The following is a 24,699-nucleotide window of genomic DNA, read 5'->3' on the forward strand; positions in this document are numbered from 1 at the left end:
TATAGCTATAAGTACTTTTGTGTCATCTTCAAATCTTACTTCTCCATTCACTGTGTACCACGAGGGTCATTGATACTAAATGTAGGGCAGATACTGCCTGCTCTCTGTTGGTGGGGCTCCTGTTAGCTCAACAAGTATTCTATCTGTGAAGGACTTGCAAGATTGGACCCATAATCAATAACTTTGGTCCTAACGATACCAGTTCTTCGTTGAGGTATGTGGCTTTCTGAGTGCTCCACTGTAGGTGTGAGGGTGTGTGTGTGTGCTCCCGCACCTCTAATCAGCAATTTTTTGGTAACAGTGTCTGCTTCCCTACACATGTGCTCTCCCACTCTGTTGCCTCAAGGCTATCCGTTCCTTCTCAAGGGCCTTTGGCCTCCAACAGATCAAGCAATTTCCCCTTTCTTACCTCCATCATTGGCATAAATAGTAGTTGTTTTTATTTCTTTTATTTTCCTTAATAGCTAATATTCCCTCTCTACCATGTTAGGATTAAAAAAAATCCCAACCCCCCAAAACAAATGCCACTTGGGCTTTTAGAAGACTCTAAGCATTGATTCATGTAACTGCCGGACACACTCGTTGTGTCTGGTGCCTGAGAGAGTCCCATATTGCTCAGAAGTTTCCCTGCTGCTGCAGGTTACATGCTGGCTCTGCAGGAGTTGGGGACAGCAAGGGTTGCCAGCCCAACTCCTGGGGAGCTGGCTGCAGAGCCCACAGCAAAGCCTCCTCCCCAGGAGCAGGGCTGACAGGAGTTGGTGGCCTCATTTCTGGGGAGGCTTTGCTGCAGGCTATGCAGTATAAAGCTTATTTAAGTTTTATACTGTAGAGCCCACAGCATGTAAGCAAATAATCACCAGGATTTTTAGCAGTTAGACGGTTACCTTTTTAAACACATTTTAATATCCCTAATAGACACTCACCACAAAAGTCTCTGAGTGGCAGAGGGAGTGCATATACACCGACAGTGGAGCACTCCCAGGGGGACACATCTCCCAGAAACATCATTACTGCACAAGAAAAGTAACTTCCTCTTCCAGCACCTCTCTGCTACTGTCTCTCTTGATGCTGAAAATTAGCCATTTATTCCCCCTTCTTTGTTTCTGACCTGTGTTAAGCCTGGTTTTATGCTTTTCCCATATTTTAGGACCTGGAGAGTGCTTTGACAGCCAGACAGAATCTAGAGAGGGAGATCAGAGTCCTCCAAGAGAGTCTGGCTGCTAGCCAGAAGGCTTGGGAAGCCTCAAAGCAGGAACTGCATCACATGAAGAGATGTTCCAGTGAGCTGGATGCGAGTCTGAAGAGCAGCATAGAAGAGGCCAGGACTGCTCAGAGCCTGCTGAGTGCTTTTAAAGGGCAAGTTGCTTCCCTTCTCAGCAATAGCTCTGTAACTGTTAAAGCCTCTGAGGAGGCCATCATGGAGAGAATTCGAGAACTGGGCCATAGGGAAGAGAGCAAAAAGATAGTAAGTGGCCTGCTACTCTTCCTGTTTAGTGTGTTTGACTTTGTAAGGCTCTTTTCCCATATTTGCTATAACTCCATACTCTGCATGTATGTTGTATTTATAACTGAAGCTTTAAAATGTGGTCCTATAGTATTTTTTTCCACAGGGCTCCTTTTTCTTTCAGTATGCAGGTTGGAGATGCCTGTGCTCAGAGCATCTTTGGATCTTTGACTGAAGTGGTAGAGCTGGCTGTGAAGGTGATATAGTATTGAAGTAAGACCGGATCCTCAGGGAGGGAAAAGAATGCTCTTGTGTAGAAGATGCAGAACTAGGTCTCATTTTGGTGTGTTCTTGCATAAATTACATGATCACTCTGTGCCTCAGTTTCCCTCAGCTGTCAGGGTTATTCTGAAAGTAAAGTCAGTAACATTAAGTGAGCCGATGAGCTTGTGAGTGGCATCATAAGACTGTCCATGAATGAAGGAAAAATTCTATTTTGAGCAGAGTTTTGATGGTGTGCAATGTATAAAGTACAGGACCACACAAACAATGAGGGGAAAAAATCTGCCTCTTTCACTGAACATAATCCATAGTGCATAGTGAATAAATTATGCATTCTGTGAGGAGAAAAAAATAGGAAGTGATCATATAATTAAAGACAGAGGGCAGATCGTAGCCACCTGTGGCACCTGTATATCACTTTGACAGTACGCTGCCAGGGGTGGGAGAATAGTCGTTATATTTAGCAATTCAGCTGTTTTGAACAGTGAAACACTTCATTAGGAGCCATGTGGCGACTGTTGTAAGAGCAGTCTTAAGGGCAGTACCTGCTCCAGGAGCAGGCAAAGTTAAGGTGGGTTTATATCTCTTCTTCCTGAGAGGTGCAGCACAAAATCTAGCCCCAGTAAGGCTGCAGCTTGTGTGTTCTAATATAAATATATTGTAACTTAACCTTGGATAAGCCTGCTTCAGAATCCTGTCTTCTTCCATATGCACCTTTATTATTTGAACCCTGATTCCTTATGCAGTACCACATTCCACAAAGCATCTACATATTAAAAAAAAAAAGAACCTAAAATCCAATTCAGCTTTCTTACAGGTGCATATGGACACAACAGGTTGAATGTATCTAGTCCATGAAAATTACTAATCCATTTATGAGGGCGGTAACATTGCCAGTGAAACACTGGCAGACTATTTTTTGTTCGATGATAAAACAATGTAAATACGGGAAGTGCATTGTTAAACCCTTATGACTCTGCCACACCAAAAATTATTTTCTCTGGACCACTAGAAAACATCTCCTAGGTTTAACATCCCTGCCAAATTTCAAATTTCCAGCACCTCCCACTGAGGCACAAGAACTGTTTTTAATTACGAATTTTTTTTTGTGCACATAGAAAATGGCATCCCCCCCTTTTTCTTTGATTGAAAGTAGCTCAGTGTTTTTGATGAAATTTTTAGTGGAAATAAATAGCTAAAAGCTCCCTGATTTGAGAGTCAGTGTACCAGATTTCATTTGAAATAAAAAAACGCTGTGAAAGTTAAAAGCAACTGAAAATGATCCTTTACAATGGAAAGGCGCCACCAACGTTAATAGAGATCTTACCTCAAGTTATGCCTATGTTAATTCTTCACGAGGTTTTGTCACTGTAATGGGTATGCTTTAAAATTCCAGATCTTTTGAGAATTTCTTGTATGAAGTAATATTTTGGGGATGTGATGACTGCTTGCTATCATTTTGTACAATACACATGATTAGAATGTTTAACTGGGGCATCTCCCAGGGGACAGACTTAAGCCTAGTGATGATTAAGAGTAATGTCTGAAGTTTAATGGAGATTTCTTCAGGTGATTTATGTCTTTTATATGACTCAGTCTTATGCTGGATCTGTCCATTTCGTTCTCTAATACTGTTCAATCCCTTTGTTACTATGGAATAGTACATGCACAAATTGTAGGAATTACTTCAGCACTGACTCTTCCTGGCTGTTATTTTTTTCATGCCAAGTATTCATTCTCGGTTCTCCTGCTGGTCTTTTCACAGCTATCTGCAGCTAGCATTGGATGGGTAGCTTAGTTCCTATTCCACTTCAGATATTACCTTCTCCCAACTGCTTGGTAGGGTCTCCAAGCATTATTGTTGAAGATCTGTTAATTGGATAGAGACAATAGGTGTGCTTTTCTTTTGAAGAACTAAGTACTTTATTATCCTCATGTTACAGGTGGAATAAAGGAGGCATTGAGAGATTCAATAGTTTGCCCAACGCTTGTGGTAAAGATAGGACTAGATAGGACAATTATCGGTAGTTCTGTGCTTTAACCATTGACCATATTAAAGGAATCTTAATAGTACTAGGAAAGAGTAATAGGAAACTCTTTGAGGCAAACACATACTGGCAAAAGATTGGCTTCTCCTCCTCACTTCCCCTTGCAAGAGAGGAGCATCTGGCTAAAATGATGGACAGTTCCTCAAGCAGTATTGTCCCTTTGTGGGGTTTACCTTCTGCCATTCCTCGTGGGGCATACTGCTTTCCAGTCAGTTAGGCCAGCTTTGTGAGCCGTGTGCCCTGTAGCCTCCTTGGCTAGAGCACCTTGGTTATCAGCAGTCTCTGGGACAGAGCAGCCTTCTTTCTGTTCACTGCTCCTTTCTGCCGTAAGTTTTCTCCTTCTAAGCTCTTCCCCCTTCAGGCTGAACAAACCTTGCAGGTGTGTCATGTTGGGGCAGAACAGAACAGGCCACCAACAGTGGGGGGGAAATGAAGAAACTGCCATGGGGTCTGGCAATTTAAAAGGTGTACCTGGTGCTGCCGGTGCTCTAGGCCAGTGTTTCTCAACCAGTGGTACGAGTACCCTTAGGGGTACTTGAGAGAAGTCTGGGGGGTATTTCAACACAACTGAAATTTGGGGAAAAACAGAATTTTTTGCTTCAAGTTTTACAGCACTTTATTATTTTTGTACTTTTTACACCCAACAATTTCATTGCCTGCCCGGCTATGATTAAGCTGTTTAAACAAATGTGTTGCAATGGTAGAAGAAAATTGTGTGTGTCTGAAAACTGTAGGTACTGGGGGTACTTACAACTTTTTTTTTTTTTAAAAAGGGGTACTTTATATTAAAAAAAAGATTGAGAAACTCTGCTCGAGGCCCTTTAAATGGTTGCTGGAGCCCACTGTGGCATGGTTCAGGCAGTGCTAAGGGCTGAGTGGGGGAGGCAGCCCTCAGCCCTGAACAGATAGGAGCTTTTCCAAAACATTCCCTGCATTTGGATTGTTAGCAAGTTGAACAAAAGCTCTATATGACAATGAAGCTGTGGATACTTAAAAATACTGAGTCTGCTTCTGATCCCCCATAACACAGGTGACTTTGTTGGAATTTACAGTGCTTCTGTTTTGCACCAGTTTAAGTGAAGTTAGACTCAGACTCAGTATTGCTTAAATGTTCATATGAATTGGAAAACATAAAGTAGCATTGATTTTTTTAGAGTAATCTGGCATCTGAAAAGGAATGCATTTCATTTTATTGCAAAACAAGTTAAAAGTTAATTACTGTTCAGGGGAGGTGATGGTGCATGCTAAATGACCTAAGCAGAACACCATAAAATGAAAGTATTTGACATACACATACCCCGCTGAACATGTGAGTGAGTTTTCTTCTAAAGGCCTGAAATGGACAGTAGTAGGTTGAGGGGAGAACAAGGTTTTTTTCTGTTATACTGCGTAGGTAAAATTTCAGTACTCTGTAACTTGAGCTTTATGCTCACTTAGCATTCCTTTCTGTAGTATCTGTTTCCATGAGTTTATTTCCTCATAGCTTTTCCTCATTTTATGATGATCTCTCCTTTTTGTTGTGACAATAAAATCAACTTAAATTCAAAGTAACCTGAACTGGGTCTTGGATGGTGTTAGTTTGGGACAATTGCTAGTGGCTACCTAAAAGAGCAAGTAACTCTGACACTAGCCCCCTCCCCAAACCCCATTCGTTAGTGGAGTGAAGGGGACCGAGAGAGATAGAAGCAGCCATGAAAGTTCATGGCTGAGTTACAGCTTAACCATGAAAGTTATTTATTTCCAGGTAGTAACCATACAAGGGACCCAAACAAACAAAACAGTTACAATATTCAAATCTAACTTAAATCTGATTACAAAAGCTAGGGCTAGCAAACCACAGCTCATCACCTAAGGCACAGTCAGAAGGCACAGAAAGAGTGTAAGAGAGCACATACTGGATCTCTCCACTCAGTGAAGCTTGAATTGGTCAGGTGGTGTTGGGGGCTGGAAGTCTGGAGGGCTGGAGACAAGCAGAGCCCCCAACATGATCAGTCAAGACCCCACTGGAACTGATTCAGAATTTGGATGCAAGGATCAGAACCCTTGGGGAAACAACAGTGGTTCAAGGGAGATTTATTTATGAATGAACTGATGATTCAAGGGAGTATTCCAAAGTTATTTTGTTTAGTCTAGACAATAGAAACTGATCATTCCTGGCGATAGGCTGTATTCCTTCCAGGGAGCTCATAATGCAATTAGGCAGTTTCAGTATTTTGGATACCAATAGAAGATTTATTACCAGAATTTGTCTTATAATTACTGATCTGGATGGGTGCAAGCATGGGTTCATTAGCATCTGGAGCAGAGATTTCGCATTAGGCAATGCTCCCTGCTTTTTGGGTCCCACGTTCAGTGCACATCTTGCCTTGGACTTTCTGTTCTCCATTCTGTATGCTAATGGAGATTCCTTTCTGTGCAATCTTTGATGGAAATGAAGCTACGGGAGTTTCCAGAGGCGTTCAGGTGTGTTTTCCCCTGCCTTGTCATAGCTTTTTTTAAGGCTTTCTTCTCATCGGCTTTGGTTCATGCAGAGCCTGGTTGTGGGGGGAGAGGTCTTTTGTGAGACAGACAATCTGGATACTATGCCCTGGTTCCCCAAGAACACAGAGCTGGTCCCCCTGTTGATAGGGTGCTTGTTAGAGATGTGAAGGTTTAACTAGTTAACCAGTAAAACTCAGCCTTAACAGGTGAGGCTTACCAGTTAAGTTTAACCAGTGGGACTGGAGCAGCTCCTCACTTGCAGCAGGCAGGGGGCTGCTGCATCCCCGTGGGGGCCCCTCCACCAATCTGTCTGAGGGGTTCCCTGGCCTGCCACAGGGAGGAGCTGTTTTGATGTCCTATCCAGTGCATCCCCTTGCCATGGCAGGAGGGGGTGTTCCAGCCAAGTGGCAGACACCTCTCCAGCTGGCCTGTGGTGCCCCCCCCGCCCAGCCCCATTTAATTGGTTAACTGGTTGAACATATTGTTTAACCGGTTAGCCAGTTAAACAGGATTTTACATCCCTAGTGCTTGCTCTGAGCAAGTATGCTCATCACATCCTTACACTGTGGTACCTGGTCTGATCTTTAATCCATTGCAGGCATCACATTAGTCGTTGGATCCAGCAAACCAGTAGAACCAGACTTATTGCTAGTATAATTTGCAAATTGATTATCACCACAGTGGGGTGAAGCATTATATTTAAAAGATCCATGGTTCTGGGGCTCCACCCAAGTAAGGAATCCCACTAGAAATGATGGCCTGTGTTTTTAATTGTAGCTGCTCAGCATAAATTTCTCCTGGTTATAGTGTTGAATCTTGAGTTTGCTCCGAATTCTGAAGAGGCATAGCTTCTGACGTTCAGTTTGTAAGGAGAGATGAGTTAATAGGTCCTTAATAGCTATGAGACCCTTTCCCAGTGCAATGGGGAAAACTCCTTGTAGTGCTCAGGTTAAGCTTTTAAATGTTTTACAGTCCATATAGGCACGATAAGCTTACTATCACAACTAACAATAGTGGTTACATTACAGATATGGTGATTAATGTAAGGCACCATGGATTGAATCCAATATTGATTAATCAATAAAATACTACATCTTGTTCTTACACACACACACACACACACACACACACACACACACACACACACACACACACACACACACACACGCACGCTTTTCCAATATAGACAATAACAGACCCATCTTCTTGGATAACTTCGATTATTTTTTGCCTGCCACAGTTATCAGGAATAACTGTACACTTTGCTACTGGTAATTGTACTAGTCTCCACCAGACCTGGAGGCCTAATTCTTCCTCTGTTAGGGTACGTCTACACTGCATCCCTACTTCGGACTAGGGATGCAAACGGAGACGACCAAAGTAGTTAATGAAGTGGGGATTTATATATCTCGCGCTTCATTAACATGATCTTGCCGGTGCGCTAGTTCGAATCACAGCTGATTCGAACCAGGAAGTTCGCGCTGGGACGTGTTAGTTCGGACTAAAGCCCTTAGTCCGAACTAATGTTACTCCTCAAAAAATGTCCAAACTAGGGATGCAGTGTAGACGTGCGCTTACATAGAGCCAAGTCAACCACCAACTTTCAGGCATGTGCATTTGCCTTCCAGTCATAACTTCAAAGGGAGCTTACCCCTGTATTTCCTTAGAATCTCTTAGAGCCATTAAGATGATTGGTAGTTTTTCATCCCAGTCCCTCCATGAGTTTTTAAAGCTTCCTTTGATGTGTGATTGGTTCATTCAACTTATTCAGAGGATTCAGGGTGTCCAGCTATGTCGAAATGTTGCTTAATGCATACAGTTTTACCTAGTTCTTGCATAACATCTCTCACAAAATGGGAGCCAAAATCTGAATTTATTACTCCGGGAATTCCCATTCTTGAGAAAACTATGTTAAAGAACTGCTTAGCAATGAGTGAGTCAATGTTAGTTTTAGTAGGGATGGCTTCCATCCATTTGGAGAAGGAATATCCAGGCAGAATATACCTTCTACTGTGATGGATAAAGGGTCTATGTAATTTATCTGAAGTTGGGACCGGGAACCATCTATTCTTTAGTGCCCCAATGCATTTTTTTTATCCTAGGGATCAGCATTAACCATAGTGCCCTGCAGATCTATATCCACTTTCATGCCTGGCCACCACCAGGTATCTTTAATCTTATTTAAAGTAACCTGGTTTCCTTTATGTCCTTGCTCATGCACAAATGGGATCAGATCCCCTTGTACCTGAATAGGGACTGTCCAGTGTTCTTGACTACTTTCATCCACTCACCAGACATGTCCAATCTTCTCAATCCTGCATTTTCCTGTGGAATCTTTACCTGTCTTGGCTAAGGACTGAATTTCTGTACCCCACTCTTGAAGAAGACTTAAATCCAAGGCATCTGTTCATTTTTCTGAAGTTTTTCCCTGGGAAGTGACTGCTTCTGTTTGTTCTACCCAGTCTGTCTCTCTAGTGTGGTTATTAAGAGAAATAGCTTTGGCTAAGGCATCAGCTCTGTTGTTTCCATGAGCTTCTTCTGGGTGATTTTCCTGATGCTCCTTTGTGTGAGTCACCCGGGTTGTCTCCAGTTCTTTCCTTGATAATCTACTTATGTTTTTTGGTAGGTCATCCTCTGGAGATCCACCAAAGACTGTGAATATTTACTCATGCTCTGGCATCTACTAGCAATTGGGCAAATATCCCTGGGTTCCTCACTGTAGCCCTCACAGTGTGTGGGTATGTCTCACTGAAGTATTGCTGTTGTCTGGGGAGGCCCGTTGGGAACTAGGCACCTCTATTGATTGGCCACTCCCTCAGGACCCTCTACTTCTCAGAATGTAGGACAGGAATCTAGTTTGGGCATGAAATGGATGTCGGGAACTCACTCTGTACTGGGGCAATAGGCCGAGGTAGGCTCCCTTCATTAACTTTTCTCTGCATGACCTGTGATAAAGCATTAATGAGAAAGCTGAGGGCAGCCAACCATATTTTCTCATATCCTCCTGTAACTTTACCAGTTCCATCCAAATCATGTTCCTAAGGGTTTCCTTGGGTTGGTGCTGCCCAGGGTTGTGGGAGATAAGGCAATTATAATTGGGAAGGTGAGAGGCAGAGTGAGAACCTTATTTGCAAATGTAATAGCCTGTACTGGATTTAAGGTAGTCTTTTTGCTGACATGTCTTTTTAAGACACTAATCTTTCTCAGCAAATCCCCTGCCTCTTTGATTTTTGCCACGAGTTCCTTCCAGGTTAGGCATTCTATATCCACCGCCCCCATGGCCACTTTTGTCTGAGAATTTAGTTCTGCATAAGTGCTCTGTACTAATTTGGGTCCCTGATAGTAGAACATGATTATCCTATTCTTTTCTTACTGGGATAATGAATCAGAGCGCTGGAAGAATCTTTAATTTGAATTAGGTAAGCTTTGGGGATTCCCCTGGTTTCTGCTCTTCCATGATATATAGTTTCCTGAGGGAAAAAGCAGGTAGTAATATTTGAGAGCCCTTAACATCCATTCCCGGGATCCAGCAGCAGTCTACTCTCAAGAACCTATGCATCAAGGGCATCTGCAACACAAGAAGAAGTATATAACTGAGCCGGTTGGGTTTAGGTCCATGCCATCAGCAGAGGGGTACATTTCCCAGTCATGCCATAGCTGTGCCATGGTTCAGTGGTTCCAGTCTCATGGCAATAGCTTTGGCCTGACTAAGGCTACGTCTAGACTACAAGGCTCTTTTGAAAGAGGCTTTTTCGAAAGATACTTTCAAAAAAGCCTCTTTCGAAAAAGAGCGTCTAGACTACAACCACTTCTTTCAAAAAAGCGAGCCACTTTTTCGAAAGAGAGCACACAGGCAGTCTGGATGCTCTCTTTCAAAAAAGCCCTGTTTGCATTCAAGAATGTCTTTTTTTGAAAGAGCACTTTTGAAAAAAGGCATTCTTCCTCGTAAAATGAGGTTTACCATGGTCGAAAAAACCGCTGTGTTCTTTCTATTTAATTTCAAAAGAACGTGGTGGCAGTCTAGATGCAGGGGAAGTTTTTTTTTTAAAAAAAAAAGGCCATTTTTTTTCGAAAAAACCCTGAAGTCTAGTCACGCCCCCAGAGACTATCTTCTTATGTCTATGACCAGCTTTGTTGTGAGAAGATCTGCTCCTGCAAATATGAGTTTAATGTCCCTCGTGAAAACAGGGACAACATTGTACATGTGTAGCCAATTGAGGTTGAATGGGCTTTTGGGGTTAGCATCAGGGAGTATCTCTATTTTTCCTGGGGGCTCCCAATCACAATTTTTTCTTAACCTTGCAGCTGCTACCACCCCCATTTGGGTGCTAAGTTGGGCACATAATTTAGTGATTTCGACTTCACACTTCTGATGGCCTCCCGCTGCCTTGGCTGCCTTATTTTCATCTGCCAGGAAGTGAGTTGCTGCTCTAACTTCTTCTCACGGTTTTTGTGTGTTAACTGTTTCCTATCCTTTTCTGCATGCCTGTTGGCATTGTCCCTCTCCTCCTGAATATTTCTAAGTACAGTCACCATTTTAAACATTTCTGTTATAAATTAACACCATCTGTCTCACACTTGTTTAAACGTTTTTGTAACTGCTTTTTCTCCAGCTCTAGTTCCTGCCTTTCCTTTACCATTTCAACCATGTCCAGACATGCCTAAAATAGTGCCGAGGCAGCAGCCACATCCTTTGCGCTATATCATGGCTTAACAGTTGTGCAATATTGTTCAAAGCTCAGACTTGCTTCAGTCAGGGGAGTTTCACGCTTAAAACATTTCATTTCCCAGGGGTATATTTCCCCTTCTTCATTACCCATCTCTCTAACTTGTCATTTTCTCCTGTCTCAAGTGAGCAGCTGAGGGGTTTTTTCTCAGCCATCTCTATTTCCCTTATCTCATTAGAGATATTTACCCATGCAGTCTTAGTATTGCTCTAAAATCTTTACTTTTAAGGCACGATTCTTAACTTCTTATTGCACAGTCCTCATTATTCTAAGCATGATTCTTATTTTAAAACTTACAGAATGTTACCAAATATTCCATGAGAAAGGTAGAGACACCTCATTAAAGGAGTTTAGGCTAAAAAGGGAAGAGAGAGCGTTTGCTCAGGCCTGTGTCTGTTCCCCCACTCAGCAGCAACTACTTAACAAGTACCATGTGATTAGGGCCATGTACTGCCTGGGTTTCTCTACCAATCTGTTACCAGATTTGTCTGTTACGTTGGGGTATGCTCATTTATAAGTGTTACTCTTCAGTGAGCTTTTTTTTTTTTTAAAATAATTCTATCAATGTGCTTGCTGTTTGTGTCACTTATGTTCTCATACAGCATCTACGTCTTCCTTCTGCAAGTTCACTCCCAATGGAACTATCCCACAGGATTGTGGTTCCCCACCAGTGGGTTCTTCATGCCCTAGAAACAGATGAATGAGCACATACACACAAACATTTATGCACGTGCCGTTCCCCCCGCCCAGAGGATTAGTTAATCAGCACTGAGAGCTGACCCCTTATATGCCAGCAAGCTGGGCTGAACAGCATTTTTAAGATGCTGCCCTCATATCTCTCCAGTTAGTGTGTCTCTAGCCCCACTTTCACTAGCCACAACTGTTTTGCTAGTAACCCAGTGGGTGAGAAAACTCCATAGGATTTGTGGGTGTTGCAGGGATCTTTAGCTTAGATATAAAAAGCACTGCTGCAGAACAAACGGGGAAGCCATAATACCCTCAAATCACCCCCAAAGAACTGGGGGAGGGAGAGAGAACACTAACCCAAGGCTGCAGCCCCTACCTTTTGAGAACTTTCACTGAAATTAATGGCAATTTTGTGTGTGTACATGCTGTGAAATCAGGCCAGTTATAAACATGAGGCCAACAGATGCTAGAAATGAAGGGAGAGCTGGATAAGTGTCTAAGGGTGGAGTTAAAAATGAACATGCAATGCAAACCAAATAAAATGAGGGGTGAAAAAGTAACTTTTTGAATATAACCAATTAATTTAATAGTTGGCAGCACTGTAATTAGCCATCTTGTTTCTATTTCTGTTTATTAAACAGTTCATTTTTAATTCCATTCCATTGAGTTTATTGGTTAATGAATCACATAAGTATTGTAAAGTTAATAGAGAACAGATAAACAACCTTTGCTTTATATTGTGAGGTTTACTTCTTAACAGCTTTAGAAAAAATGCGTTTAGCAAACACATTTTAATTAAGTGGTACTTAAAAGCACATTAACACTGAGTGGAGGCATCTTTTAAAAACATATCAGTTGTTCCTCTTGCATTCAAGGCTCTCTATTATTAACCAGGTTAATAATATGTGTTTAAAAAGCTAACACATTTTTAAAATTATTAAATGCTATCCACACTAGAAGGTATTGTGTTTGTAGTCACCACTTAATTAACATGTATTAGTCAGTTTTTCTAAAATGTTCTTTTTTTTTCAGTGTATATGCAGGCTGGAGTTTGTGGTGTATTTTAGTTTAAAGTGTTTTACCAGTTAGCTCAAGTTAACTAACATCTTTGTAAATGTTAATACAGACACTCCACATTTCAGGATAGAAAAACTTTTGTCTGACCTAGGACAAAGTGTAAGGTATATTGTGAATGTGTGTACAGGAGTGATTGAGGAGTGTCTAGAATAGATTAACTTTTACAAACCAGTTATTAACCATTTTTCTCCTGCTTTTGTAATTTTTCTGAAGACCAACTCCATAAGCTTGAAAGCTTGTATCTCTCTCCAAGAGACTTTTATCTTTCAATAAAAGATATCACCTTACCCACCTTGTCTCTCTAATTTCCTGGGACCAACATAGCTACAAGAACAGTGCATACAACATATTTTCTGATAGCTACCACACATTTTGTTTCCTTCTTTCCCCAAAAATCTTATTTATTTTAAAGTGGGAAACCATCTTCTGTTTTGTAGCTTGTGGATGCTTCTGTTTTGTAGCTTGGGGATGCTTCTTTTTTGTGCCTCTAACATGTCTGATTCAGTTTCTATCTTGTTTGTTTCTTGCTTCCCAGATGGTGTCCCAGTTTGAAGCCCAAATAGCTAAACTGACTGAACAGCTGGAGAATCAGACCAGATTGCACCAGGAGTCTCTGCAAAAAGCCAGGAAAGCAGAAAAACAATGTGAGACACTTCAGGATCAATTCATGCGTCTGGATGGGGAGTTGGTGTCTGGAGACGTGATGCTAGACGGTTTGAAGCTCGAGAAACAAAAAGTAACAGTATAGGTTATTTCCATTTGTGGGAATGTTTTTCACAAGTCAGAGATGTAACTGAATGCATTTATTGTATTTTAGCGATTGCTCAAACTAAGGGAGTTCAAATGCTGGTGCTTTGGGCCATATATAACTTTTAAACAAGGGCTTGAAATATTAACTAATATCTGAAGGACTAAACTAACAAGGTGGAGAAGAGAGACAAAGGTAAGTGTCTAGGTCATCTGTCCAGCATCAGTGTTTTCGTGAGAAGCCAGTGACTATTTTGAGTTGTCTACCAGATTGCTGTCTCTGGACACTGGTTCTCTACCTTTTTTATCACTGTCTTACTAATATAGAAAATCTTGCTAAATTTAACCCACCTCTAGAGGGTCTTTGTCTGCAATAGTTTTATGTCGTTGGCTACTGAAAAGTATAAGGGTAAATAACAGGAAAATAAAACAAAATAAAATTCACCAGAATGCATAGTAAACTTTCCAGTCGCTCTCATATTCCAGGTTTATTTGAAAAGTCTATACTCAAAAAATGTTGGTACCTTCCTTTTCCTACGTCCAGCAAGGTTTCTACCACTTATACCTCCATAGCAAGCTAATTTTCACTTGGCTATTAATAATGCAAGCTATGAAGAGACATCATGTAGTTCTTTCATATGATCAGCTACTAGAAGTGGGCCTCATCCTCCTTGCTTGGATCCACCTCGTCATCTCCAGCCTGATTCTGGCCCGCATATTTTTATCTGCCTCTGGATATTTCCACTACATGCATCTGATGAAGTGGGTCTTTGCCCACGAAAGCTTATGCTCCTACACTTCAGTTAGTCTATAAGGTGCCACAGGACTCCTCGCCGCTTTTGCAGATTCAGACTAACACGGCTACCCCTCTGATTCTTTCATATGGCGCCTAATCAAATAGTATTGTTTTAAGATATCTTTCCTGGCTAGTTTTAATTTTTCCAGTGCATAATTTAAGCAGTCAGAATTAGTGACTGAGATTTCAGCTTTTCATTTTTTAAGTGTTCATTAGCCCAACTTTGAACAGACGTTTTAGAGATTCAGCAAAATGCATTCAGAAATAAGAGTGGGGATCAGTAATTTTGAGACTGAGTCCATGCAGGATAACATACTGGACCCAGTGCTGCAAGGAACTAAGAGCTCTTAGCAGTGCTTGAACACCATTACCCCCTTTGGCCCAAGCGATTAGCTTAGTAGAATTGTTTCTATCAGGAGGAAAAAATGAATGATCTGAGTCAGTTATATTCTCTGGTGCAGCTGAGTTTATTTATAAAGCACGTATACATAGTCCCGTTTCCCTGAATCCCGGAGAAACAGGAAGTTTTCTTGCTTGCCATTTCCAAGTATATCCTGGTGAGGTCAGTTCCTGTGCCCAAGAAACGCTATCTCTCTGCTCCCTCTCAGGGTCACATTAATTGCTGTTTTTTCACTCTGGTGGCTTTTTAAAAATAAACAGACACATGTGCACCCCCTGACCCTTGCCAAACAATCCCCTAGCCACTTCATTTACAACCCGTCCAAGGTAATCACTGAAATTTATAAGTCTTAGCTTCTGCTCAGGTTTTCACATGCACCATTTTGCCTTCGCTTGACGCTTCTGTAGCATCCAGCGGTCTCCATACATCAAAGGGCTTAATTGTGGTCAGCCTGAAAGAGAGCACTTTGCACATGCCTAGCATTAATCTAATTTACGATTGTCTATAGATCAAAGACCTGCTAGGTGGCAGTCATTAGCACCTCCTAACCATGCTTTCTTTCCAGTCTGAGTTCTGACAGAGAAGTTGCTAACACTAGACATGTTCAACAAAATATTCTTTAGAAGTAATTTGAAAGCCCTAGTGATGAAGGCCAGGTCTACACTATAAACCTATCTCAAGATAACTGTCACCCAGGAGTGTGAAAAATCCATATCCCTGAGTGATGTAGTTATACAGACCTCACCCCTATGCTGATAGGAGAGCTGCTACTGCCAGGATAGATACTGCCTCTTGGGGAGGTGGATTAACTACACTAATGGGAGAAGCTCTCCCAGTGGCATAGTGGCATCTTCACTAAAGTGCAACAGTGGGGCCGTCAACCAGGACCCTGTGTGTGGGAACAGTGATCAGGACCCCAGGCCCGGTGGCTGGGCGGAACTCTTCATGTGGGGCCAGCATCTGAGTGGGACCGGGAACCAGCCACTGAACCCTTGAGCAGAGGGACAGCAGCTGAGTAGAACCTGGGACTGGAAGAAGAGCCCCTGCAGGTGGGAACCTGAGCAATAGGGGTATATGGCAGAATACCCCAAACGTGAGGGTGCTGCAGCACCTCCTGGACCCCGAGTGCTATATATGGCGTACGTCTAGACTACATGCCTTTGTCGTCAGAGGCATGTAGATTAGGCTACCAGACATAGGAAAATGAAGCGGCGATTTAAATAATCGCCGCTTCATTTAAATTTACATGGCTGCCGCGCTGAGCCGACAAACAGCTGATCAGCTGTTTGTCGGCTCAGCGTGATAGTCTGGACGCGCGGGTGTCGACTTCAAAGGTATTTGTCGACCACCCAGGTATGCCTCCTGGGATGAGGTTTACCTGGGTGGTCGACAAATACCTTTGAAGTCGACAGCCGCGCGTCCAGACTATCGTGCTGAGCCGACAAACAGCTGATCAGCTGTTTGTCGGCTCAGCGCGGCAGCCATGTAAATGTAAATGAAGCGACGATTATTTAAATCGCCGCTTCATTTTCCTATGTCTGGTAGCCTAATCTACATGCATCTGTCACCAGAGGCATGTAGTCTAGACGTACCCCTAAAGACAAGCTCTAGGGGAGAAATGCTTGCAGGGCCTCAGCCTAGCAGTAGGTCTAAAAGTTAATCTCCCTGCTTGAGCAAAATTGTGGATTCTTTGTCTCTCTTGCCTGATTAGGAGGAGAATATTCCATGCAGTAAGTTTTCTGAACTAGAGGGTGACATGCATCTCTGTCTCCACCCAGAATTCAGACTGGTCCTAGAAGAAGTCGCATACAGAAGGGGATGGAAGGTTAAGAAAGATCTAACAAATTGAATCAGTAGATCTCTTCAGCCTACTATACGTGCTGCTCCTCACTCCACTATCACACTGTCTATATATTCTCCCCAACACCTGACCTCACATCTAGCGATCTGTGGTTTTTTTCTTGCAGAGTTACCTCAAGAAGTATTCATGTTGTTTCAAACCTCACCCTACATAAGCTAGGGACAAAATGTAGTTGGATTTACAATGTCATTTCTCATTCCAGAGCAATTAAGCAAAATACTACACAACCATGTCAGGTGTGACCACATAATCCAGATTCGACTTGTAGTCTATTATATTTGTTGTGCTTGACATATATCACAATAGGCTATTACTAGGGATCTAAGCTTGCTGTGATAGAAATCCCAAAATATTCCAAATAAAAACCCCCATAAAAATCCATAGTTTTTCGTGATTTAAATGAAATGCTGAACTTTAGTTTCCCTAGCCAATATAGATACGTATTGATTGAACACAATGTTCCATTGGTTATATTTACAATCTTTAAACTGACAGCCCCAGTCCTGCTGCCCACTGCTGACAGTCCACACCCCTTTCATTCTCTTGATTATCTGGTCTAGCGCTAGTCTCAATTTGATAGGAAAATCAGAGTTCCACTGCCTATATTTTTATTTTGTAACAAAATGTAAAAACTAAAGATTCTTTAAAAATGCAAAATTCCATATTTTTGTGTGGCAAGCAGATTTGTAGGATCCCTGGTGTCACTAAAGTACTAAATACAATAGATTCAACTCTTTTCTAGCAAATAACTGTGAAGAAAGGTCAGTTTGAGAAATATTCAAAAGTTGTATTCACTCTAAGAGGATACTAAATATAGTAGACTTCCGATAATCTGGAACCTATGGGACCTAGGTGGTGCCGGATTATCAGATATGCCGGACTATCAGGAGGTACTATAAGGTGGTTATGTGTATATACTGTATATAGCATATACTGTATATAAAGTGTTCTTAACCCTTTTTATTGTACATACTGAATACAGTATACTGTAACGTTTTAGTTTTTTTAACCCTTTTTTACCCTTTTCGCTCAGTTCAGCTGTTACCTTGTGACTCATTTTTTGCTGAAGCTCACTCACTAGGCTCTTGCCATTTTGATGCCGGACTATCAAGAGTGCCGGACTACTGGATGCCGGACTATTGGAGTTTTACTGTACATGCTTCATGTTTCTGAAATGGAGACTGTTGGCTACACTTAGATGGCTGCCAGCATAAAGGAAAATGGTTTGAACTTTAAGGTCTCTAAATGATCTTCCCATTTTCCCATTTATTTTTTCAGTATCTTACGTTTTTGGAACAGCTTTCAGATAAAATGAACCTTAACAGCGTAGCAGCTGAGATTGGGTTTGACATAAGTCTAGATGCAATTCTGGCCCGTGCAGAGCAGTTGATCAAACTGGAAAGTGATGCAGTGATTGAAAACAAGACCATGGCATACAATTTACAAAGGAAGGTAGGCAAAAGAGTTCATCTTCTGTCTGTTATAGAAAAGAGCATTATGATTGCAACTGTATTGCAATTAAAATAACTTGCAAAGGCCCCACTGTGTACAAACACTTACAAAGATAGTCTGTCATCTGAAGAGATGCTGATAAATATGTTTGCAACCTTGGGCAACCAAACCACATAATAAAACAGTACAAAAGTAGGTCAGCTAAACTAGAAACTACTGTTATAGCATATCAAAAATATTTAAATTGAGTATATCCTTTCATTGGCAAAGTATAGAAATCACATTCACTAAAAGTTGAAACTGAACTAGTATTTTGGTAAATACCTGATTTTAAACTTTCAGACTCAGCTATGTCATTGATAAAATCTGATATATAGGTGTGATTTGGCTGTGATTGAGCTCTTCACCCATTGGTAGGCTAAGCTGCAGAACAATGTAGGTTTGGTAATCATAAAAGCAAGCTCAGGTATTATGCATGATGCATAAGTATTTAATCATATAGGATAGGGTCAGTGTTGGAGGTGACATGGGGAAGCAGTAAGAAGTGAGATGTAGGTTAATCAGACAGAGATGAAGTACAAATATAGACAAGTTGTGTAGAGATCTGCAGGAAACTATCCGAAGTTCAGACTTGCAGAATTGTGTTTCAAAAGGATCAAACTTACAATGGCAAGCAATTCATGTAATTGGTAGTAAAATTGGGTGTATGTTTGTTTTTCATTTTAATCCCCTTGTTCTCTTAAAACTAGTTGAAAGCTCAGAAAGAAAAGCTTGAGAGCAAAGAGCTACATATGAACCTTCTGCGGCAGAAAATATCCCAGCTGGAAGAGGAGAAGCAAGTGCGAACAGCCCTGGCTGTAGAGAGGGATGAGGCCAACCTCACTATTAGAAAGTTACATAAGAAGATGGAGAGGTTACAGAAGGAGCTGGCCCTGGCTAGAGACTCTAACACTGATCTCAAAGCCAAACTATCTGACACCAATGAACTTAAAGTGGGTTAATTTTAAACTTAAATTTTACCATTTCTGTATACCAATGGAGGCAAAATGCCGAATACAATTGGAGCTCATTTTCTGTCATGAATAGTGTTCTACATTTTCAGCTTTTTTTTTTAAATCCCAGGATTTATATCTCAGTGTTTTCCAAACATTAAAACCAGGATTAAATTGGATTAAAATAATGAAAAAACAAAAATGAAAAAGTAGGAGGAAAAAAAAGAAAAAATCAAGAAAAAAACCATAATTTTACAGCACTATAATTAAACCTTTTTATGTACACAAGTATTTTGCCCCTACAAGCTAATAATTTTTCAAGAAATCCTGATTTAAATATGTTGCATAATGTTCTTCAAATTATCCTCACTCGTATTGAGCCTCTTGCTACCTTGGAGATAGTCCAACTTTGAAAATAAGCACTGTTCATCAGTAGATTCCAGGGCTTGCCGCGCCACTTTGCTGAAGTTGGGAAGTCTACCTTGAGGACTGTTTCAAAAGCCAGCACATCAGGTTTAACATTGTCAGGGTTAGGTTTGTTCATGGAAGTAGTGAATTCTGTTCTCAGATTTGAAATTTCATCTTTAGGGGCAAATCATTGGAACCCTCTGGCATAACAATAATAGTCTCTTGCAAAGTTCACCTAACATGGCCTGGGGAAAGCCCTGAACCTTGGCCCTGTCCTTCCCTTCCATCCTGTGAGCACCTTGAATGCAAGGGGAGTGAGGTCTCTCAGTTGGGGGCTACATCAGTGAAAATTGGTTTGTTTTTAGTTTGCTTCTCACTTTTGTGTGTCCCCAGATTGATTTTTTTTTTTTTTTTTTTTTTTTTTTGCGAATCAATGGCCTCCAACCCAAAAAAGGTTCCCCATACCTGGAAAGCATTGACGCTTAACAAAAATAAAGTGCATATATAAGTAGAGAAGGAGAGAGAAAGAGTGTGAGTGTGTGTTGATAAATGGGTATAAGTCAGTAAAAATGGAACTCGTGTAATTAAAAAACCTAATAATTTATCGGTGAAAAACAGTAAAAATTGTAAACACAGAATACTAACTATGAAGTATTAATAACATATGTTAATGGAAAACTATTGGAATCTGTCTGTGGCAAAGAAAGGAACATAATAAAGTCGAGATCTTTGATATTTTGAAAACTCTTATTGACCTGTGGGTATGCACTACATAGCATCTATAAATACCATCCTGGTGAGTTGGAGTTAATGTTAAGGCATGTGGAATACTCATCATGGGTATAGTTGAACACATTTTTTTCACAGTTTTAATAGTCCTCAGAAAATCTATTCTATCAAACCTGGAAGAAAAAGTTTTGAACTTAAATAAAACACAGTTTTAGCTTTTCCCTAATTCTGAATTTCTTGTGAAAATGTTTGTAGCTCAACTGTAGCAAAAAGCTATCTTCAGCTTAACAGAAAAAAATATATATTCCTGAAAATCCATCTTCATTATATGATTCTTATTAATGGCAGTGTGAGAAATTAATAGTCTCCTTGCCATTGATCTCGCAGGTCAAAACTCTGGAGCAAACTAGAACCATTGAGGAACTAAACAAGTCCCAAGGGAAGCTGGAGAAGATGAAGGAGAAGGCTGAGAAGCAGTTGATCTGCGTCAAATCAGAACTACAGTTTACGGAGCACGAAGCAAAGGAAGATAAAGAAAAGGCAAGGAGCATGCTAGAAGCAGTTACTAGTGAACTGAAGGCACTTAAAACAACTCTGGCAGAGGTTTCAAAAAGAGAAAGGCAGGTAGGTGTAAATGTGATAGACAATTGTTAAAGGGAGAATTTAGATATGGACTAATTATCCTGCCATTCTTAAAAAACTTATGTATATGTTGTTATTATTAAGGTTTTAGTGACATGAGTTTGGGATGGCTGCATCAGTCATGAGTGGCAAAGTCATCAGTTAGTTATGCTATTTGTCCCAAAAGAGTACCAAATGAGACTTTTTGTGTCACTGTATGCCACTAAGTATTCAGTTTATGCCATGTATTGGAGAAGTTAGATTAAAACATAGTTTAGAATGCCAACTTTTTTATTATTTATTCAATTTTTCATGTTTATCAACCTAGTAAAATCTAGTTACTTTGCTATGAGTAGGTGACAGATTAATGGAAAATTCAAAAATATTTTAAAAATATATCAAATGTAACATTTTTTAACAAATCATGTGTCAGGAATGGTTACACTGATGGTCTGACCTAGTGGTTAGAGCCTGAGCACTGCTTGCTGGTTAGTGCTAGGGATAGGAGCTGGTAGTCAAAGCAATGGGCCAAGGCTGAAGTCAGGAACTAAGAATTAATCCAAGGATTAGAGCAGTGGTCTCCAACCTTTTTACACCCAAGATCACTTTTTAAATGACAGACCAAGCCAAGATCTACCACCCCGCCCCTTCCTTGAAGCCCCGCGCTCTCTATTCTCCTCCTCTCCATCACTTGCCATCCCTAATCCTTATACTGCTACTTTAAAAAAAAAATTCCCACCATTCCTCACAGCTACTCACCTGTGCTGTTGCTCGGTGAATAGCTGCTCCTCAAATGAGGAAATCTAATGTAAATGTACTGCGCAGGCGCGCAGTTCAGAGAGGGCTCAAGAGCTACTCTTAGAGCCTCCGAGATCTACCGGTAGATCTCGATCTACTGGTTGGTGACCACGGTATTAGAGCCAGAGACAAGAGTCGGTAATGGTACTCAGAAATGAGGCACGGGACCTGATGATAGGAGTGATCTGTCAAAGAGTTCTATTAGATCAGCTAAGGTCTTATGAGTCCTCTAAATCTGACTGAAACCCAAGTCCATAAAACTGCCAGAGATACCAGAGTCAGACAGTACATTCATGCTGACCTCAGATGTGACAGAATGCCATGGACTGAACAGAAGCTGAAGTTGTGTGGGGCCTTGATTTAGGTACTGGTAGGCCAATGTGGAGGCTGGGACTTGGCATTTTCTGATCAAGATGCCAAATGGGCCTTTATGAGACAAGCTGAGGCAAAGTTTCTAGATTCCTCACAATAGGAACAGAAACCTGGTGCCTAATGTCAGTCCTTCTCCATTTCGGAGGTCAAGGCTATATCAACCTGCATGAATTCAGGCTGTAGGTGGGTGCTGTATGCCGGCTAGCTGTAGCTGTTAAATTGGGTGCACACAGAGAAGCCATCATCCTTTCCCAGTGGCATTCTGATAAGCAATTGACCATCTTGATGCACAGGTCAATAAATTAGTCAAAATAAGATGGGGGTTCTAGCCACAACAGCTCATCCTTTCTTTTTAATAATTTTAGATGGGGGTGGGAAATAATTTTTGACCGGGAGTCACTTCCGAAATTTTTGATGTGGCCTCAGGCTACCTCGGAAGGGGCAGAGCTAGGACACTTCTGTGTTTCCCTGCTCACAGACTCTGATTGGCCTGGGGGTTGAGGGAGCACTTGTGAAGTCTCCTCCTGCCCATGTGTGAGCATCCTGTATCCCAGTTCAGCCCATTTGCATAAGAATTAAACTTGTGAATGAAGTTAAGTTCCAACCCTTCTCTGTGTATTTGGCTTGTGGAATTGGTCTGAAACAAAATGGCGACTTGGAGATCCATTATTGCGTGTCCAGGAAGATGAAAGTATTCTCCAACAGGTTTTTGTGTATTGTCTTTTTGGATATCTGATTTGTGTCCGTTAATTCTTTTCCATAGAGATTGTCTAGTTTGGACACTACCTTCCACCTTTTAATGACTTAACCCACCAACCAAACAGTGGAGGTGCTAATGGTTCTTAACAACCTCTTGTAACTATTTGAACTATCTACTCACTGTATGTCTTTTTCTTCCCCTCCCTCCCCCCCTTATTTATTCTTGGATCTGGACTTCTTATACTCCGGTCATCTGAAGAAGTGGATTTAGCCCATGAAAGCTCAAATGTGGAATGAGGGTTACCAGGATGTCGGAATAAGCTGCCCTGATTTGAAAACAGATTTCAAAAATATGGGCTGCTTCAATAGACATGAAATAGCTATTCCAGGATGCTTTTAGTATCCCAAAATAGGTCTACAGTGTAGACGTACCTTTAGAGCTCTCTATTTGCACTGTGAAAATAAAAACATTCCCATTCTTGTACTTTCAAGAATATTTACATTTTATTAAATCTAATATCATCTGTATTAATAAATCTAAAGAGAATCCAGAGTATTGTTGAGATCCCTACATGGCTTTTATACACAATCAGCCACAGACAAAATCCTAAATATATTTTATTTTGACATTGATTCAGTTCAAACACTGAAACGCACTATTTATTATTTAATAGGAATGTAATTTTCACAGTACTCAGTTCAGTTTTTGGTCTGTGTACAGTAAGATGCCTTTGGCTCTTCCTGTTATCTGTGCCAAATAAGACCCTTTTCAACTTGCTTCTTTGACTGAGGGTTGCTGAATCACAGAATTGCATCATAGGGTTAGAAGAAACTGCAAGGGTGATCTAGTCTAAGCCCCTGCAAAGATACAGGATTTATTGTGTCTAAAGAATTTGTTGTGTCTGAAGAAAGCCTTAAATTAAAGCTCATCTAGTGCATAATATTCATCTCAATTTGTGATATTTCACCAGGAAAGTCTTGCTTTAATTTTCCATGTGGCATTGTTTACAAAGGAGACTGCATGAAAGATGCTGATGCTCATATATAGTAGCTGCTGCTATCATGTTTCCAGCCCCCGAATGTCCTTTATGGGGCATAGTGACATGAAGCATTCTACAAAGCTGCAGATCTATAGAACCAAATATACCAATTGTCTTGTATGAAATTGGAATATGGACATTGAGGAAATGTGAAGGATACCATACTGATATTTTTGTTCCATAACAAGTGGCAGAGCAAAATCAGAACTGAGGATATTCCAAGCCAAATCCAGCAATCTCTCCATCAGCACCAATTCAGATATGGTATGGACATATAAGAATGGAAAACCAATGCATTCTGAAGTGTGCGCCATGTAATGTAATTGACATTGCCACAGCTCATGTGGGAACCCATAGCTTTGGTGGCACAACAGTATTGTCAGGGATGGACATATGCTGAATATTCAACCTGACCACTCAAACTTCTTGCCAGAGAGAAACCCGGGTGGTTCTTGAGGCCACGACCCTTTGAGATTTGTCACGATGGTCATGATTGATTGCAAAGTTGAAGCAGAATTTTCATAATTTTTTCTGGTCACTGTAAATATTTTATTATGACATTTCAATAAATGTCCATGAAACCAATACAACAATGTCTCAAATTAGGAGCACAAATATAGCATAGACCAATCTCTCTAAAGCAGTGTTTCTTAAACTTTTTAAGACCGAGATACACCAAACAACAGTTTTTTTTTCTTATGAGGAACACCAAGGATTTTTTGTTGAGCAAAACAAAAAAAAGTTTGGAGGGAAGAAGGGTTATTGAGGGGAAGAAAAGGGTCGGTGGAAAGTTATTGAACAAAAAAACCACACACACACAAAAAGATCACCTGCCCCTGTAAGGGTGGCCATTTTGAATTCTGTTGTTCTCCGAGGCACACCTCTGACTGCCTCGCGGCACGCTGGAGTGCCACGGAATGCAGTTTAAGAAACACTGCTCTAAAGTCTTTCATCAATTGGCCATGACGTTGTCTGAACCTGTTGCTTTACTGGATACCATTTTCAGCAGTGCAACCTTGACGTTTGCCTCTGACAAGT

General features: G+C 41.0%; 1 protein-coding gene across 3 annotated transcripts in view; it reads left to right on the plus strand.

The window, feature by feature from the left end:
• Window positions 1–24,699, plus strand: part of CCDC170 (coiled-coil domain containing 170) — a 76,670-nt gene that overhangs the window by 46,138 nt on the left and 5,833 nt on the right. The window contains exons 8-12 of one of the 3 annotated variants that reach the window (XM_075924441.2): window positions 1,148–1,465; window positions 13,282–13,482; window positions 17,829–18,002; window positions 18,752–18,994; window positions 20,519–20,755. In XM_075924441.2, coding sequence (XP_075780556.2) covers window positions 1,148–1,465; window positions 13,282–13,482; window positions 17,829–18,002; window positions 18,752–18,994; window positions 20,519–20,755 — 1,173 coding nt within the window. The remainder of the gene's footprint in view (window positions 1–1,147; window positions 1,466–13,281; window positions 13,483–17,828; window positions 18,003–18,751; window positions 18,995–20,518; window positions 20,756–24,699) is intronic. The other 2 variants (XM_075924443.2, XM_075924444.2) reach the window with 2 other exon arrangements.

This window comes from Pelodiscus sinensis, chromosome 3, assembly GCF_052426305.1.
Source record: "Pelodiscus sinensis isolate ZL-2025 chromosome 3, ASM5242630v1, whole genome shotgun sequence".
NCBI classification, from domain to species: domain Eukaryota; kingdom Metazoa; phylum Chordata; order Testudines; family Trionychidae; genus Pelodiscus; species Pelodiscus sinensis.